Source organism: Scatophagus argus, chromosome 8, assembly GCF_020382885.2.
Source record: "Scatophagus argus isolate fScaArg1 chromosome 8, fScaArg1.pri, whole genome shotgun sequence".
Lineage (NCBI taxonomy): Eukaryota > Metazoa > Chordata > Actinopteri > Scatophagidae > Scatophagus > Scatophagus argus.
This window is the reverse complement of record NC_058500.1, coordinates 4,419,028-4,436,868: the sequence shown is the minus strand read 5'-3', so window position 1 is coordinate 4,436,868 and position 17,841 is coordinate 4,419,028. Positions and strand designations below refer to the sequence as shown.

The window sequence follows — 17,841 nt, the reverse complement described above, 5'->3', positions numbered from 1 at the left end:
ATTGGTTCTAAAACAGCGCGTCACGACAAGTATGAAAAAAGGCTGATTTGACAGTATTGTAACTGTCAATTTATTTCTACATAGCGCTAGTAAATCAAGACCCTATGACAGTCATATTTCTGACAAATAAAAATAACCATCCAGCTTCCTGTATAGGATCTAGTATGTGTGAAAGGCAGATTTTCCAATAACACCATCATGTAGTAGTTGTTTCTCTTCAGGTGACATGCAGATTCAGAAGTCAAAAAGCATCATGTGAGCAACATTTTTGTTTTATAAATTAAAAAAAACAAACAAACAAACAACAAGATACACTATGGCTGCTTGGCCAGTCCCCATTTTATCATCCTACTAATCAGCAAGTAAACCTCACAGTTTTAAGTGAGGCTTACTGAAAACAGTACAAGGCACTAAGACGTAGTCAGTGGCAGAGCAAAGGCAGCAGCACTTCATCACTTCCTTCACAGAAGGCCGCTTGTACAAGACCACAGAACGAAAGCCTCTGTGAGGTTCAGGGGAACTGTAAATCTCGTACTCTGATCGGAAACTTTGGGTGATCACGGTTGAGATATTTTTGGACAGATTGTTTTGAAAGAACTGTGAAATTCACCTCCGTTGCAAACCTCTGCAATGGTGCCTTAATCAACCCAGTGACACTACCAGCTGAAACTGAACGTGAGAATGAACTTAGATCAAATGAGATTTGACTTGAGTGCACGGACAGCATTCACGTATTCCCAGCTACAACAACAACATAATATTTACAATTATTGGTAAATGCTGTAATGTCTTCATCATTTAGAGGTGCTCCCATAATTAGATAATAATCTTAAATATTCATTACAGGTTATAAATTTGTGTTCAGATGTTAAGCTGAGTCTTGAGAAAATAAATAAAATATCAAAAACAGTATCAACAGTAAGAAAAAGAGTGCTGTATAAAATGACAATTAAATAAAGAACAGCACAAACTGCAACATACAAAGCTGACATAAAGTTTTAAGTGCTTGTGGTTTGATTAGACAATTACACACCCCTACGTCTGAAACCTGAAAGTAAAATGTATTTTCTTCAGTTTAAAACAAACCATTTTCTCCCAAAACAAAAGCTTTCTAAATTTCACTGTCAAATGTTTACTGGCTCTGACCAATCCAGGAAATATGTGCCGTATGTCCAATAAGTGTCGAGCTTTTCATTCCAACAGTAAAGGCTCAGTTTTGCAGACAGCTGACCAAGTCCTCAATTTAAATGGAGCTGACTGCATCTTATGAATAAAGTTAATTTAAATGCCTCAGTCACTGAAATAACAGTCAGTCTAATGTCAGTATGATGCTTCCAGAACAATCATATATTATGCACGTGAACATTCCTTCCATCAGCACTGCTGAAGCTGCTATCTTCCATCAAATTATTCTGCCAAAAAATGAAACAGCTGAGCCTTGAGCGTTAATTTAAAATTTCCTATGGCAAGGAAGCAACTTAAATAATACATTTTCTAGTGAGGGTTGCTTTTCTTGACACACACCTTTTGAATCGGTAGAGTTCCAGTATGGGTGCAGTTTAAATAAAAATATAAAATGTGTTATATTATCTTACTAAACAGCACACTTTGGCTGAACAAAAAAAGAAACACCAGGGAACTTTTTAAGCAATAATTAAAGATTTTTTAAAAAGTGTGAGAGAATAATTTAGTTTAAAAGGCTTCCTGATTGACATACATGTCATTTTTAGACAAATCCTTCAGATATGCTCCTCCCACAGCAGACAGAAAGAGAGACTGTTGGGGGGGGGTCATTTAGGGAACTCTGCAGTGTTGCAGAGACCCTTTGAAAGGGTGGGCTCTGAAGGTGTACATCCAGAGGGGACTGCTTCCAAGGAAAGGTGGGGATCCTGGTTCGTTGGGGGTAAGTGAGCAGATTTGGCGGGCTGTGGTGGGGCTGGCTGAGGCTCCTTGGGAGGTGTTGCTGGCCTCTGGAACTCTGGTTCCTCAGTCTTGGCCACCCCACCTTTGGTGTTATCTCCCAGGGGCCTTACACAGGGGGTTACTGTGGCATCAGGCCTTGTATGGGAGGAAAAAGAGACTCGACCGGAGGTGGGGCGATGCTCCTTTTCCTCCTCCTCCTCCTCATCCTTCTCGTCTGGATGGTACTGTTTGAGGCGGATATGCCAGGCCAGGCTGCAGACTGCAGACACCGTCTTAAACTGGTGGATGACGTTCCTTGGGATGAAGTAAATGTCGTCATCACAGAGCTGGACACGGACATAGCGGATGCCTTCCCTCCTCAGTTGGTTAAGCTTGGCATCATCCACCCACTGGACACACTGCAGGAGGAAACACAGTGGTTTCATGTTTAATAATGAAAGAGAAAGATCAGTGATGTCATGCACTTCCTAATGCATTATGGGATTAAGGGTCCAGTTCTCACCTGAGACACTGGGGGCTCATACAGATCCAGCTGTAGACTCTGGACAACTTCATTGAAGTCCCCAGCTTGGAAACACACCACATCTTTGGTTATCCGAGGTCGGCTATTCCTGTGACAGATTACAAAACAGCAGAAAACATTACAACATTATCAACAAACATCACCGACATTAATGATGATATACCAACATTTTCATCAAAGCACATCAAAAGGGAGTCACCATTCTCCGAAGTGCACTGCCTTCAGTACGCCCACAGCGGCAGTGCTCTGCCAGTCAAAGCTCTGGCCTACGTGGTCAGCATGAGCCTTAGTCCGGTCCTCAAACAGAACCTCTCTGGGTTCACTGGCCCTCGGCAGGTAGTGTAGATTTTTAATCTCATTCATGGACCTGCGCAAAAGGACAGGAGGAGATGGGGAAAGCAGGGAGATTTTCAGTTTTTTCAGAATTATTTCCCTGTCGCATGAATTTGTGCTTTCCCAAGGCAGCTGGAGTTTACCTGCGCCTTTTAAAAGGCGACTTGGGCATGTCAGCGGTGGGAACCATTTGTTCTCCAGGTCGCACCCACATGATGGGCCCGTCGTCACTCTGAGAGCGACAGTCCAGCTTTAAACTGGAGAGGCTTCCCCATGGCAGGGTCATCTGTGGTGACACACACACAGACACACACACACACACACACACACACAGCTGTGAGTTTTAGCTTCACGGTTTTCAGGAAATTTTCCACATCCATGCTGAGAGCGGCATCCCGCTTCACCTTATAGGAGTCATTTTATTACAAGCAGTAAAACAAGTATGCTGTGTTGCTAGCTGATGATGCAAGTGATGAAAAAATGTAATTACAAGCCACCACATAATGACAAAATACCATATGTGATTTAGTTTGTGTTTACATACTTTTAATGAAAACTACAAGAGACTGAACAGATGTTACAGCAATAACAAGGCAGCAGCAATGCAGTTATTATTGAGTGCGGCGCTTGTGCTTCTTAATGAGCTTCCAGAGAGAAACAGATTTCATTTTGCATATTAAGTGATTATTGCCTGAGCTGTAGAGCAGGGGTGAACAAGTTATGGATGCACTAAGGCAGACGGAACAAAACTAAAACTGTCCCTGCTGAGACTGCCATGGCACAGGTCAGTACACAAGGCTTTATCAAGCCTTAAGTAACAAAACTTTATTTACAGGGTACAGGCCAACCCCTGAAAAACAAGGTTTGGGCTCGGCCCCTTACTTCCAGTGAAAGAAAATCTTAACACTTCAGCACACCAAGACATGGTTGGATGAGTTTGGTGTGGAAGAACTTGACTGGCCCACACAGAGCCCTGACCTCAACCCCATCCAACACCTTTGGGATGAACTGGAACGGAGATTGTGAGCCAGGCCTTTTGGTCCAACATCAGTGTGTGACCTCACAAATGCTCTACTGCATGAATGGGCACAAATTCCCACAGAAACACTCCAACATGTTGTGGAAAGCCTTCACAGAAGAGTGGAAGCTGTTAGAGCTGCAAAGCTGTCTGTGTATTTAGAATGTGACGTCATTTAAGTCGCTGTCAGGCGCCCCAATACTTTTGCCTATATAGTCTTGTACTTAGAATGGTGATAAAAGCATATCGTTCTCTGACCTTGAGAAACGGCGACTCCTCCAGCATGTCAAGGAACTCTGGGAAATAATCTCCAACTTCCTCATCCACGGCTCCAACCAAGCTGATCTGCCTCATGGGTCCGGACCGGTATGTTCCTGAACAGTAAGTCCTGCTCACCTACGACACAGCAAACAGCTTATGTCAGTCAGAGTTTCCCATTCAATACAAAACACTTATTACATTCATTGCATACTACATACTACTTGTGTGTGCATATTTCTTTTCTGGTTAGTAGTTTAGCATGAATAGTGAATGTTTAGTACAACACTCACACGAAACCTGCACAGATTAAGCAGCATGTACATTTAACTGCCAATGTTATGTCGAAATTTCCTCATGAGTCATTACTGTGGCCTTTGAGCAATAACCACAGGATCAGTATATGACTCACAATATTAATTTTGTTTGCCATAATCCTTTAAACTGCAGGCAGGGTCTGCCTTCTCATCTCACAGGTTAACAGCAATGAGAAGGCTGCAGCAGCACTTCACACCTGTCTGATGTTTCTACTCTGTGAGCAGAGACCCTCTCACCTGGCAGTAAGCGTGGCCACACCTCAACATTCAAATGAATGGGAAAAACCGCACCTTTTAGACTTCTCTGATGTCCAATTAAATGTTTTTGGTTTCTGACTGTTGGTTGGACAGAAGCATGATTACATTAACTTGGACATTTTTCACTATTTTCCCACATTGTATAGACTTAACAATCAACTAATAGATTACATAAGTGAGAGATAAACTGATGCTAGATTTAATTGTTAGTTGCAGCCCCATTTTCTTCAAAAAGCAGGTGATGAGCTTGCAAAGTGAAGGATCTCGTTGAGTGCCAAAAACCCTTGAAGTCCATGTGCCGTTTTACATACCTGAGAGTGAAAGTTGGCAATAGTGGTGGTCTCAATGTCTTTCTTGCCCATTATCTCCATTTTGACTGGCGTGTTGGGGAAGTTGAAGGCAAAGTAGTCCAGGAAGTCGGGCAGGTAGGAGGCTGCTCTGTGCACCACTGCCAGGGCATAGGAGGCCGCACCTCTGGGCTGCTCAGCGAAGGCCAACTCCAGAAACTCCTGGGCAAAGCACTCCATCTCAGCCGGGCTGAGACAAGATAACTCATCGGCATAGGCATGCAGAACTGCTCCCCCACCATTGGCTTGCCGTTCCTCATGCATGAAGCGTCCATACCAGGTGCCCGTCTGCAGGCAGGAGCTGCGGATGTAGTGATCTTGGTGGGACAGGAAGGGGACGTGTCCCAGTTTGAGAGCATGGAGGTAGGGTTGGCGGTCGTCCATAGCGTCTCTGCCAGGCTGCTGACTGCTTTCGTGCTTCACCGTGCCAGGCAGAGACGAATCAGGGCAAATGGGCAGAGTAAGATCTGCTCCGAGCCCTGAACACACAGTCTGAACCGCTTTGTTGTGCATGTATCGGACCTTCTTGGAAGTGTGCTCATCCTCGCGGTGCTTCTTCTTCTTCTTTTTCTTCTTCAGGAGATATTCCTCCAGTGTTAGAGACTTGACATTCTCATTGTGGGGCCTCGGCTCTACGGGGACAAGAATAAGCAAAAATAAAAGGGTAAGTAAAGTGAGAATGGAGAGGAAAATCTTAGGTGATCCTAGTGAATATGAAGCCTGATCATATTTTTAAGTAAGGCATCATTCATTGAGTTAGCTATGGTGATTCATGAAATACAACCCACATTCCCAATATGTTCGCACAGGAGCTACCAAACTTAAACTTAAGTGTCTGCGCACAGCAGGCTGTACATTCATTTAATTCTTCATATTGGCATTTTGTAGAAAGCGTCTCCACTGCAAGATGGGAGGTCAACGTTACAGAAGAGTTTCAAGTCTATTACACCAAAATATACTGCAAAGTAAGCGAAAATAAAAAAAATTCTAAGGCTCATGCTGGTCTCTGGCACGACTTTGGAAATCCATTGAAAGAAATAGTTGTTTTTGAACAAGATTGAATATGCACACCATCATGAAACTCACCCTTCTTTTTCGTCAGTTCAGAGTGTTTCACATTCGCCTCGGCATTTTCCTTCTTTTGCTTCAGTTTCAGGCCTTTGTCCCTGTGCTTTTCTTTAAAATCCTGGGGCTTGGCCTTGACCATTTTGAGAGGCGTGAAAGTGAAGAGCGCAGGTGGCTCGGGAGGCACCGCTCGCTTCTTCTGCAGCTGCTCCGGTACCTTCCGCGGAGGAGGCAAAGTCGGCTGCAGGTTCTTCTTCGTGCCGTTGGTGAGACTGTGATTGTGTTGGTGTTGGTGGTGGTGGTGGTGGTGGCTGTGTTTGTGGCTGTGCAGGACATGTTTGCCTGCGCTGAAGTTGTGTGGTTTAGGATTTTGCTGCAGCTGATGCGGCTGGTGGGTCCGACGCTCAGCGTGTTGGTGATGATGGAGCTTCCCTCTCTTCACCTCTTTCTCAGACCTCTCCCGCTTCTCAGCTGACGGCGACAGGTTCCTCTTCTTCTTCTTTTTCCTCTCTTTAATGAACCTGTCCAGACTGTTCCTTAGCCTTTCCTCTTCTACTTTTGCACGGAGCAAGTCGACTTGAGCTGCCATCTTTGCACGTACAGTCCATTTAAAGGACTCGGGCTTCCTACTGCGCAGGTCCCCCAAAATTTGTAGTCCTTACGGCGTTAATTTGTAGTTTATTTCAGCGTGCTTTGCCTAGTGCGCACGCGTAAAAATAGGCAGCTCTGGGTTATGTAGTTTGTTGATGTCGCAAAGCCTCGCGGGAGTTGGAGTTCAGACTGAGCTGGATGCGTGCTGCTTCGCACGCACTCACTTCTGCTCGGCTGACGTCATGGTTAATTTAGTCACGGCCACGAGAGGCCGTGCGTTCACTTCCTGCAGCTGTGAGGCGTGTTGGCTCCGAGAAGACGAATAGGAACCCGAGGCTGATGTCTGTTGAAGATATGATGCGTATATCGTCAAGTTTTTCTTTCTTAAAATATTATTTAGCTCCTCCTTGTATGCGCAAAAATATATCCGAAAGTTTATCTGAAGTTGCAATGAAAGAATAAAAAATTCTGCTTGACGTTACCGTGCCTCCACTTCAGTGGAACTGAGTGATAAAGCCTGAACCTGAATGAGGACTGTGGATTTCGCTCCTCATACCAAACACTGGAAGTCTATTGTGAAGGGAAATCTTTTAACGGCCACCATGAGTGGGCAAAAAATATTTTAATGTGCACATGGGAAGCTGAAAATTGTGAACCCACCCTTTAAGAGAACCTGTGGTGCCAGTTAAAATTTCCCTGGCGCACAGACTGCATACATGAGGCAGGAATTTGACAATATTCTAACACGTCTCCTATAGTTGTTTCACCAAAAATAAGTACAGGATTCGTAGGATCCACTTTATCAGCTGCCTCTCTAAATCCACAATAAATAAATAAATAAAAGTACTTCAAGTCATGTTTATTCAGTAAACCTTTATTTATCAGTGCATGAACAGAATGCCATGACCAGATTATTTCTTTACACCCATTTTATATCATTTTCTCTCATTTCCCTTAAAAAAATAATGAAACGATTTACAGAGGATTTTTTTTCTGCATGTATTTATACAGGTGCTGTACAATTTATAAACATTTACAACAACCATGATGGCAAAACTAATAGACTTTTTTATATGTTGGAGCAATGCAAGGCCACAGTATCAGACATGGTAATGGCATGGACAGTAAATGATACAGTAGCCCATCATGTCAACAATAAATTAGTAGGTGGTCTCACAGACCGATAGATGCATGTGTTATTTCTGTACATCCTTAAACATGTTGACGAGGGTTTCAAGCAATGACTAGTTTGTGAATAGCAGTTTGTGAGCCACTAGATGTCTCTGTACTCCACAGTAGCAACACTGAAACAACATTAAATTCTGTCTTCAGAGCAGAGCAAAACCGGTCCCAAATAAATTAAGAAAAATATATGTATATACTTTCAGCTGGGACTTAAATCCCTGTTAGGGTCATTTCAAACAAGACTCGCGGAGAAGCAGTCAAGCCGTTTTCACATCATGCACTGTGTGCAGCCACCAGAGGGCAGCATACCGCACTGACTGTCCCTCATTGGCGGGAAAAATAACTGCATTCTTGGGGGGGTCTGGCTTTATTTATCACGCAGACGTGACAGCGAGGACCTTGGTAATGATTAACAATTTAGCAGGAATTTACATACTATTTTTTTTTCTCACATTAAGAATCACTCACAAAAAATATTCAAAATAGATCTGGAGGTTACAGTGAGGATAAACTATATGTTTTTTTGCCTACATTTCTGATGATAAAAATACAAGCATCTCTTAAAGTTGTAATAAGTTGAAGGCAGAGGTCTCACTTCTTACAATCAAGCTCTGTGAATTCAACTCATCTAAATTATGTGTAAATATATGTGTAATACACTTGTTATATGTTTTGGATTAAGTAGAGTCGATGCTACAGCGATATCTAAAATACACAGGCCTACCAGTCTGCTTGTATACATACACACATAGCCAGAGGACCTAAAATACAGAGCTGCTCACAGTAGACAACGTTATGAATCAGGCTTGCATGGCTGTTTACAGACCAAGAAATCCTAGAAACAGAATGTATAGATTTTTTGTAGCTTTAGTGTTTTCAGATCGTGATCCTCATCTACACATTCTATTTCTATCATTCACATCAAAAGTGAAATGACTCAGAATGGATATGTGTACTAACAGTTTTGTTTACATATAATTTTAATAAATTACATTATGCTTCATCATGAACACACGTGTGACAGACATTAGAACTATAACCACAAGTGTCTGGTCTGCTGAGTGATGCATATAAAGCCGCAGGGCAGTCCGTCCTCCTTGGATAAGCTAATGGAGTAAGAGTGTCTCAGATTCTTCTTGGGCACATGAAGACAGTCACGCATCAAGTTCATAACCCAAGTTGAGCACTCAAAAAAAACAAAAACAAAAAAAACCCCAAAAAAACCAGCCTCACTTTTGTAGTATGTCCGTCTGTGATGGCCACAGTGAAACAATCTCCCCGGCGAGAAAAGCTGACTGATTGCACAAATACGTCCTAAACCTTCAAAGTGACAATAAAAAAAGGAAGAAAAGAATCCTTCATCGAGACGGGGAGAGCAAGCACTTCATCTCATTACCCATAACCAGTCTCACAGTGAGTGCTACAAGGAGCAGCTTCTTTATAACCGGAGTCCCTGATTGGCACAAAATAGACTTCAGTGTCACATCCACAAATCACACTCAATCACAAGTCCACACATCATCGACCCACAGTACAAATACTCATGTAGGTCCAAGCACGCGTGTCAGATCAGACATCAGCAGCTTGATGTAAACTGACCGAGGCAAACTGGGTGAAAAAAGAAATCAGAAGCAATGGGAAGCTATGCTGGTTACACAGTGATCTGATTTGTCCGAGACTTGTAAAAAATAAAAATCTTTCCAGTTTGAACGTCCATCTTTCAGAGGCTCGCAGAGAGTCCTGGGAGGATATCAGACATCCGCGTATGATGCGTCCACCTGGGACTGGATCTTGGCAGAGCTGGGAACTTTCCATGGTCCGGGGGTGATGGGAGCCTTCTTGCTGGTGGTGGTCCCGTTGCAGCTGGGGTCCTGGATACTGCTGCTCGAACCTCTGGGGTCCTTTCTGTTCACTTCTTCGGGTGGCCCATGGTACTTGCTTTCCTGGTATTCTTTATCCCCCCTCTCTCTTCCACTCCTCCGGCTCAAGGTGCCATCATCGGCATCCAATCCTGTCCTCTCCCTGTGCGTTTGGGAGTGGGATTTTTGTCCAACTGCTTCTTGCTCAGCTCTTTTGCTCTTCTTGTGGCGTTCGCTGGTCCCCATGCTTTTGTCTCCACTCTGTGCAGAGCCCCTCTCCTGCCAGTAGGCTGCATCCTCTTCCTTGTATCTCCTGTCCTTCCCTTCTCCATAGGCAACGGTGGGCTGTTGGCCAGCTGGACGCCTGGGGCTCTGGGGCTCCACCAGGTTCTGCAAAGGCACAGCAGGGTCATGTTCCCTCTTAGAGCTCTTCCTGGGACTAGAGGAGCGGTGATCTCTCTGCCCCTGGGCTCTTTTCTCTTTGCTCATATCCTCCAGGGATCTGCTGTGGCCTCGCTCTGTTTTTCTTGGGCTCGGTGAGCGCTCTACACGATCTGCCCGGCCTTCAGTGGCTCTCATGGGACTAGCAGGCTTGGAGTCACTCCTGCTCGTTTTTCGGGTCTGGGTGCTGGGACTGGTGGTGCGTTTAGTGTTGTGGTGAGAGAGCTGCTGTCCTCTTGATCTGGTTGCCTGCTTGCTGTGCTCGTGGCCAGCACCAGGGGACCCAGATTCCCTGGTATCCCCTCTGTAGAAGTCATCGGGGACGGTCATTTTGGGTGAGGATGGGGACAGTTCCGAGGTAGAGAGGGAGGCTGAGGATGGAGAGGCTGGAGATGACTGCCTGTCAGATGCAGAAAGTCTGGGAAAGCTCGAGGTTGAAATTGTTACTTTGTCCTTTGAACCTGAGAAATAAGAAGTGAAGAGTAAGAAAAGGCTCCCGCCAAGCAAAAATCTATGTACTCTAGGGAACTGGAGAAGCTAAAATATCCCTAGCATGGGATATTTTACACATTCAGCACAAAAATTAATAAAAACTATACAGATCATGCAAGAGAAGCAGAATACTCCCATACTGTGAATAAAAGAATGTTTTTCACTTCGATTGGTTTCTTTAATATCCCTATAATTATTTGCCTCGCTTGAGATATCTATCAGCTGACGACACAGCCGTCAATGGAAAAGGTGCTGGTGTTCACCCAGCACTGACGTTTCAATTTCCCCCCCAAGCTGATAAGAACTGCACAGCTGTGATTGAGAGCAGATATATGGAGCAGAAAACCAGAGAGAGACAAAGAAGAGTGATGGACTTAGTGGTGCTGAAACGAGCTTTTGGATTTCTAGGAGCAACAACTCATAGAAATTCATTCTAATATGTTCTTCGGATTGAAAGGTTGATGCCAGTGAATGCACACAGATCCTTTAACCGCCTGTCACTCAGTGATCAATATCTAGTTAAGGACTTCTCTCTACCCTCATTCATGCTCAGGATGACGTGTGTGTTCAGTGGCATCTCAGGTTTTGTAATACCCTTAAAAAATAAGTTGCGGGGCTCTGAAGCCTCCCGGCGCTCCTGCAGGTCTGTTTGTTCTTCTAGGACTCACTGCTTTGGTTCAGCCCTCCAGGGGAAAAGCAACTCTTACTGAGTCACAGATAACTTAGCTGTTTGAGACTGATCATGGGGATGAAGGAAGGGACAGAGGACAACATTTAAATCTGGGAGATGAATCATTTTAAAAGGAGAGATCAGAGGCAAAAGTAGGAGTACAAGGTTTACCAAGGTCATTAGGGACAGACCAAGAAAAGCAGTGAGGCCTTTAGTGATGCTCTGGTTTCATGTAGAAGCACAGGGTGGAAGAAGAGTTCAGACCTATAGGAGGAAAAGATAAATAGGTAGAAACAGACAGCCGTGCCGGTGCAGAAAACCAGAGCAGATAAAAAGCACAAGAGGTAGATCAAGATAGAAGTAGAATGAGATTAGAAAAAGGTCAAGAGAGAAGCTCACAACACATGCATGAGAATAAAGAAACCCAGCCCCTGCTATCAAGCATATGCATACAAAAGCTTCTATATATGTATGGTTAATATGCTAATGCGTGTATACATATATAAATATATGCAGCGGTGTACATGCACGCAGCTCTCAGCAGTCACTCACTGTGATCAGGGACCAAACCCTGGCCAGGTCGAAGCAGTAGATGAACTTTACTGCCTCCTGCTTGGATCAGCTCAATTGCCCGAGTGTGCGTGATGCCCTGGGTGGCCTCGCCGTTGATCTCCACTATCTGATCTCCAACCTGCGAGGCAGATACAGACACAGAATAAACAAGGTGGCTTTCAGAATTCAGAAAACAATGTGCAGTTACTGTTCCTTTGAGTGAGGCGCTCCTTACAGCTCCAAAACTGTCAGTTTTCTTCAGCATTAAAGTAATCCAGTGTTCCAGTGTTGATTGTTTGTACTTCCATGAGTACACTGCAAACAGGAATGGCTAATCCCTATTTTGGCACACTTTTAATGGTGCCTTTGCAATATTACACTTCCAGTTTGCATCCAGAAAGTCCCCAAATTATAGGAAATGAGAACATGATTATAAACCAACTAGAATTAAGACAAAGAATAATAATAGCAGTGGCAAACAGCTCTAAAAATGTTAACTTTTTTGTTTTGGGGTGCTGGTGGGTGCGCTTGTCTTTAATTTATCTGATGGGGGCCAACAGTGTCAGAGTTTGAATACTGCTGAATAAGACCCATAAACGTAATTCAAAGTTCAAAGACAGACATGCAGAAGAACCCACGTGTATCCTGCCGTCTTTAAGAGCGGGTCCGTCCTCAGCCAGTCGCAGGATAAACAGGCCCATGTTATACTCTTTCCCTCCTCTCAGACTGAAGCCGAAGCCCCGCTGGCTGCGCTCCAGTTCCACCACAAAACAGCCCTGGAGGTTCACAGGCAGCATATTGAACATCTGAGACTGTCAGTCACACGACAATCGCTGTTACATTTGCTGATTCGTATGTGAATCCACTGGCCTTAAAGGACAGCCTTCAGATTAATAATCAACTGGCGCCAGATCAGAATGAGTAAATAAAAAACATCATATAATGTAAATTGAGTCTTTGGTCTCACCTGCTTGGATCCTGACATGTTGAGTGTTCCCGTGTCTCTTGGCAGGACAGAGTTCTTCATCTCAGTGTCACCATTCCTACCCCAGAAAAGACCACAAACACACATTACGATGTCGTGTTTTATTACAATATCGCACAATATTTCTTCTTGAGATGAGAAGTGAATGTCAGCTCATAAACAGCATATGGGTATTTGCTGTGTGGATTCCTCCACCTGATTCTGTGTGTGATGTGGGCAGTGACGCCCGTATGTGAGTTACAGCAGATGAAAACTAAAGATGCTCGCCGTGCATACCGTGAAGGAAAGAATTAGAGAATTAGTCTCATTTGCTCCCACACACGCTGCCACGCCTTCATTACAGCAGCCTGAGCCTCTTTCTGTTGGCTTCATTATACGATGCACAGAGACCAACGTAAATCCTTCAAAGAGCCAAGTTGCTTTCACAGTTCGGTGGCAGAAAAGGGGGCATACTTTAACGCTTCGCAGGGCTCATTACAATGCCTTTGCGGGAATTTAGCTGTGCTGATACACTATCTAAACAGTCTAGGCTTTCTTAGCAGCTCTGGCAACACTTCGTGCAGCCAAGCTGACAGCCACAGCTCATATCTAGCGAGGCCTGACCCAAGGCATGTGTTGGAGATTAGACAAGAGGAGGGAGGGTGCTGCCAAGGAATGGACAGAGGGCAAAGTGAGGAGACGGACAGCGATACGCAGGGAGTGAGTGCGAGAAATGAAGGTGGAGACTTGCTGCTGCTGCACTGGATTATAAAGTCTGACAGGTAATTTTGTTTAAAAAGAAAGATCAAAGAGCAAGCGAGACTCCTTATTAATTTGTCCCTTTTTCTTCGCTTCGCCATTTAAACAGAGACCATGGGGGGATTTTCTGTCTTTCTGGATAACTAGCAGAGTGTGGGCCACAGGAGATGGTAATGGACCACACTGCAGCACAAACCCAAAGCCTGCTTCACAAGGATTGAGGCTAATTTGTAACTGAAGTGGCAGAACCTGAATCAGACTGTCTCCAGCGGACTCAGAAAGCTGGTGTGACCGCTTGTGAGTGTATTGGTGTTACCTGTCAGGATAGCTGGGAGGCTGTTGGCCCATAGCTCTGTGCTGTGCCGAAGGGCTCTGCTTGGCTGAATTTGCTCCAGATGGAGGAGCGCTGTCTGTAAAAACACAGTTTATACGACACACCCATTTAGTATCACAAACAGATCTTGTGATCTGTTATTAGTAGCCACAAAACGATCACTAGACCTCTTTTTTAACTACTCTTATGTTAAATGTGCAACAACATTCCCAGAAACCACTCTTGAATTTCTCTGTGCCAACCTACCGTCTTCTGGCACAACGGTGAGGGTGACCGAATTGCCGGCATCCTTGATGAGCTGGACGATATCGTTGTGCGACAGCTCCATGATGGACCGGCCGTTGACAGCAGAGATACGGTCTCCCACCTTCATCTGACCCATGCGGTCGGTCGGACTGCCCTCAATAATACGGCCAATCTTGTGAGGTATAACTGAAACAAGCAAACATCCAATAGCTGTTGAGATATTTGCTGGGATGACTGAAAACCAATAAACAGCAACAGCTACTGTAGGAAACAATGTAGTGATGTAGTGTGTTCACTTCAATACTTTTTAGATCTTTATTGTACAGTTGTGTTTAGCATATCTGCATGTCTGACCTCCAGGCGGGGGCTTGGTCTTTGACGTCAGGATAACAAAGCCAAAGCCCTCGTTGTCTTTGCGCTGCAGAGTGACATCAAAGCACTCTGGCCGAGAGGGCTGAAGGGGCTGGACGGTGTTCGGCAAATCCGCACGAGGCATCTTGGGAGAGCTGTTGACCAGGGCGGACGCCATCTGCTGGGGCTGCTGACTGCTCTCCTCCTGCCCTTCACCATCTGACAAATGTTGACAGTCATGCATTTGGAACAGCTCTTCTCAAATTCTGACGAATTTTTTATCAGTTTGGTAATGATACTGTAGGTGTGCTCGTCGTGTTTGAAAGGACAGGATCAACTCGGGTAGCAAAGGACATCACAATTCATCACTTTCACTCACAAGTGTTTACTCTGGGTGAGGAGCACTCCGATTTAGCTGACATCCACATTAATCTGTGAACAATCACTCATCAAAATGTTTGCGATCCTCCGATAATCCAAAAACACAGTGGCTTTATTGAAGGCAGCCTTATCGCTGTGTTTATTGCACATGTGAAATAAAAGCCTGTCAACTCTACACGTGAAAGGAAGTCCCTGTACAATTTGTTATTCATAAGACAGGCTGATCTACCTCAGTCTCTTTTCATTCTGTTTGTTTGGCTGAGTCCCTGTTTTGTCAGCCAGCATCAGGGAATCTCTTTCTAAACCCCTGCTTTAGAAGCATAAACCCCAACATGATTGATGCTTAATTTCTGCAATGTGATCGAGGCTGTTGTTGCAATGCATCAAATCCAAAGTAATTTCAAAAAGTGCATGTACTATTCACGGAGTGGTTATTTGTGTGGGTAAACAAGCCCGAATGCAGCAGGGGTTTGTGCTGTTGAAAAAGAAAACTCAGCAGGTTTCTTTTTTTCCATCCTTTGAGAAGTAAATCAACGCTACCAGCTGATCTAATCTTCACTGCCCTTCACACAACTCCAATCAGCCTCGACAGATAAACACAGAGCAAACAATCTTCAACTGTTTATTGCGAGACAATTTTGCTGTTTTCATTTCTTTCCATTTTTGGTGGGTGAAATTTCTTTATTCACTTTGCTGTGATTAAAATAAATACAGAATCTTCATATCCCAAAACTTTTCTTTTCAGGAAAACGTCTGCGTAGAATAACTTCTGTAAAAAGTTCATTTTGGTTGAACTTCATTTATTCAGATTTATCCGGGAGCATGTCATCCAGAACAAATTTAAAGGATTAGAGAGAAGAAAAAAAATCCCAGATCAAAGCTTTTGCTCAGAGGTCCTCCTCCAGCATACTGATCTAAACAAGAAACTGTGCTTATAAGCTGCAAGTGCTCTCAAAGAAATGTAGAGCTGAATATTTGGAAGCAGACCCACCTGACATTGCCAGTTTCCTGCGGACTGTGAGCATGACTTGGCCGTTTCGGGCAGCATTGGTCATCAGCTCCAGCACTTGTTTGTGGGATTTGCCCTTGACTGGCACTCCGTCTATACACAGCAGCTCATCCCCGGCCCGCAGGCGCCCGTCCTTCTCAGCGGCACCGAGTGGCACGATTGCACCAATGTACACCTGCGAAAGCGAGAGGACACGAGGGAAACAGCTTGATGCACTGATGATCTGAGTGAGCACCAAGACTGACTGCCATTGTGGTAACGAATCAGCTGAAATTCTCGCGCTAATTACGAAACTGAATGCAGCTCAAATTTGCTTGGTGTCTGAGTGACGTTCTGTAGCATCTGAGGGTCTGGGATTTTAGCAGCACATCAGGCCTGGTTGTAAACGGCCTGGAAAGTGCTGGGCTGCTACCCACCGGCTGATCCGGACCCTCTCCTCCGAGGACCCTGAAGCCAAAGCCTGACTCCTGGTTCCTTTTGATGTACACATCTAGGTCCTTGGTATTAGGGGCTGCAGAGAGAAGGGGGAGAGAGGTTCATTCAAAGACAAAACGCATTAAACTTTTTAAGCTGATTGTGTGTTAAGTGTTGTTGAGCATGTGGATATGTGTAATGCAGTCTGCAGTCAACGTCAGTGATATCTGAAATGATTAAATCAGCCAAGGCAAGAATTGATTCAAATAGATAAAGGACTATAATATCGGATTATTGTAGATCTTTAACTTTCCTATGTCAGATAAATTTGCAAGTAGAGCCATTAAACAATATGAAATTAAGCTGATCACTGGAGCCGTGTGGGGCCGAGGACCAGTCATTCATCATGTGCACTTACGCCTGCTGTCCAACATGGCCTTGGACTTGAGGTAGAGCTCAGATGCGTCCGGTTTGGGCGAAGAGGATCGCAGCGTGTTGGCGGGGAAAGACAGAGGATTGGGCGGCACCTCGCAGGCCTGACCGAGTGCCTCTGTGCTGCTGATCATCTCCTGTCTCTGCGGCTGTGAGACAGGCTGGGGGCAGGAATGGGGCAGCTGCTGAGGGGGAGGCTGGGTTATGGTTTGGGACATGGGAGCTGTGCACTGCAACACAGAAACAAGAGCTGTGATGTAATGAAATAGAAAATTTGACTGCATGATTGTAACTGTAAAGCAGAAAATCCACAAAAGATGACTTGTAAGAACACTGTAAAAGTATTTCTATCCTTGCATAATGTATCTTATTTAATAATACATACATAGAATAATATATTCTATAATTTTATGCCACTTACTGTCAAGAATGGCTATTCCAAACTACTGCACAAGTCTTAATTTCTTTAAAAATAGTGCAGCCACACATTGTGTTTCTGTGTTGAACCAATAAAACAGTATGAGTAAGCCTGTTGCTGCCTCAGCTCCTCTCTATTTTAAGAGTGCAGCATGGAGGAGCAGCACAGGAACAAGCTGTTGAACATGGCATATCATCTTAAACACCCATACACAGAGGGATGTTAAGTTGCTGTTTGCCAGGAGCCAGCATATTTACCCACATGCAGCTCCAGAAATAACAGCCTGGCTAATGTGGGCTCAATGAATAATGTAGTCAACACACGCACACACACACAGACACACACACACACACACACACACACACACACACACACACAGAGTGGTTCTTGCGGGTAAGCAAGACAAAGTTAAAACCTTTTCTGTTCAATAATTCAGGAGTAGTTTTATCATCAGGTTATATTTTGTTTCATGCAAAATGGAGGCAACATCACAAAGATCTTCAACTTACTGGTTTTAGTGATTTCACAGGAGATGTCTGTCCTGTAAGCAGAGAGGCAGAAATAGATTATTAAAATCTAAATGTATTGCAAAAAGAAAACAGCATCTATTCAAGCAAGCGGCTTAAAGGGTGAGCTGGACGTCGTGTTAGTGTTCACTCCACTGACCTGCTGGCCTTCAGCTGCAGAACCTCCGACTCCAC

At 44.4% G+C, this 17,841-nt stretch overlaps 2 protein-coding genes across 4 annotated transcripts in view; both read right to left on the bottom strand.

The window, feature by feature from the left end:
- Nucleotides 1-537: 537 nt before the first annotated feature.
- On the bottom strand, nucleotides 538-6,691 carry LOC124063303 (lysine-specific demethylase 9). Its single transcript, XM_046396816.1, has 7 exons — nucleotides 6,064-6,691; nucleotides 4,942-5,609; nucleotides 4,056-4,193; nucleotides 2,923-3,065; nucleotides 2,646-2,813; nucleotides 2,426-2,534; nucleotides 538-2,321 (listed from the first exon to the last, which is right to left on the bottom strand). The coding sequence occupies exons 1-7, from the start codon at nucleotides 6,629-6,631 to the stop codon at nucleotides 1,791-1,793; spliced, it is 2,325 nt and encodes a 774-aa protein (XP_046252772.1). The 5' UTR covers nucleotides 6,632-6,691; the 3' UTR covers nucleotides 538-1,790.
- Nucleotides 6,692-7,488: 797 nt separating this feature from the next.
- Nucleotides 7,489-17,841, bottom strand: part of magi3a (membrane associated guanylate kinase, WW and PDZ domain containing 3a) — a 96,642-nt gene continuing 86,289 nt past the window's right edge. For 2 of the 3 annotated variants that reach the window (XM_046396811.1, XM_046396812.1), the window contains exons 11-21: nucleotides 17,650-17,681; nucleotides 16,709-16,952; nucleotides 16,293-16,387; nucleotides 15,859-16,051; nucleotides 14,490-14,705; nucleotides 14,136-14,321; nucleotides 13,872-13,965; nucleotides 12,800-12,875; nucleotides 12,471-12,608; nucleotides 11,833-11,971; nucleotides 7,489-10,579 (exon numbers count right to left, since the gene is read on the bottom strand). In XM_046396811.1, the coding sequence (XP_046252767.1) occupies nucleotides 9,570-10,579; nucleotides 11,833-11,971; nucleotides 12,471-12,608; nucleotides 12,800-12,875; nucleotides 13,872-13,965; nucleotides 14,136-14,321; nucleotides 14,490-14,705; nucleotides 15,859-16,051; nucleotides 16,293-16,387; nucleotides 16,709-16,952; nucleotides 17,650-17,681 (2,423 nt within the window). In that variant the 3' untranslated portion in view covers nucleotides 7,489-9,569. Of the gene's footprint in view, nucleotides 10,580-11,832; nucleotides 11,972-12,470; nucleotides 12,609-12,799; nucleotides 12,876-13,871; nucleotides 13,966-14,135; nucleotides 14,322-14,489; nucleotides 14,706-15,426; nucleotides 15,431-15,858; nucleotides 16,052-16,292; nucleotides 16,388-16,708; nucleotides 16,953-17,649; nucleotides 17,682-17,841 lie in introns of all 3 variants that reach the window. The other variant, XM_046396813.1, reaches the window with a different exon arrangement.

What these genes read in the sequence shown, in the direction of transcription:
- LOC124063303 (XM_046396816.1), bottom strand. Translation starts at nt 6,631, where the DNA reads ATGGCAGCTCAAGTCGACTTGCTCCGTGCAAAAGTAGAAGAGGAAAGG. An exon ending in GCAGTGCACTTCGGAGAATG is followed by an intron (nt 2,535 to 2,645) that starts GTGACTCCCTTT and finishes AATCTGTCACAG; the next exon opens with GAATAGCCGACCTCGGATAA. An exon ending in ATGAGCCCCCAGTGTCTCAG is followed by an intron (nt 2,322 to 2,425) that starts GTGAGAACTGGA and finishes TTCCTCCTGCAG; the next exon opens with TGTGTCCAGTGGGTGGATGA.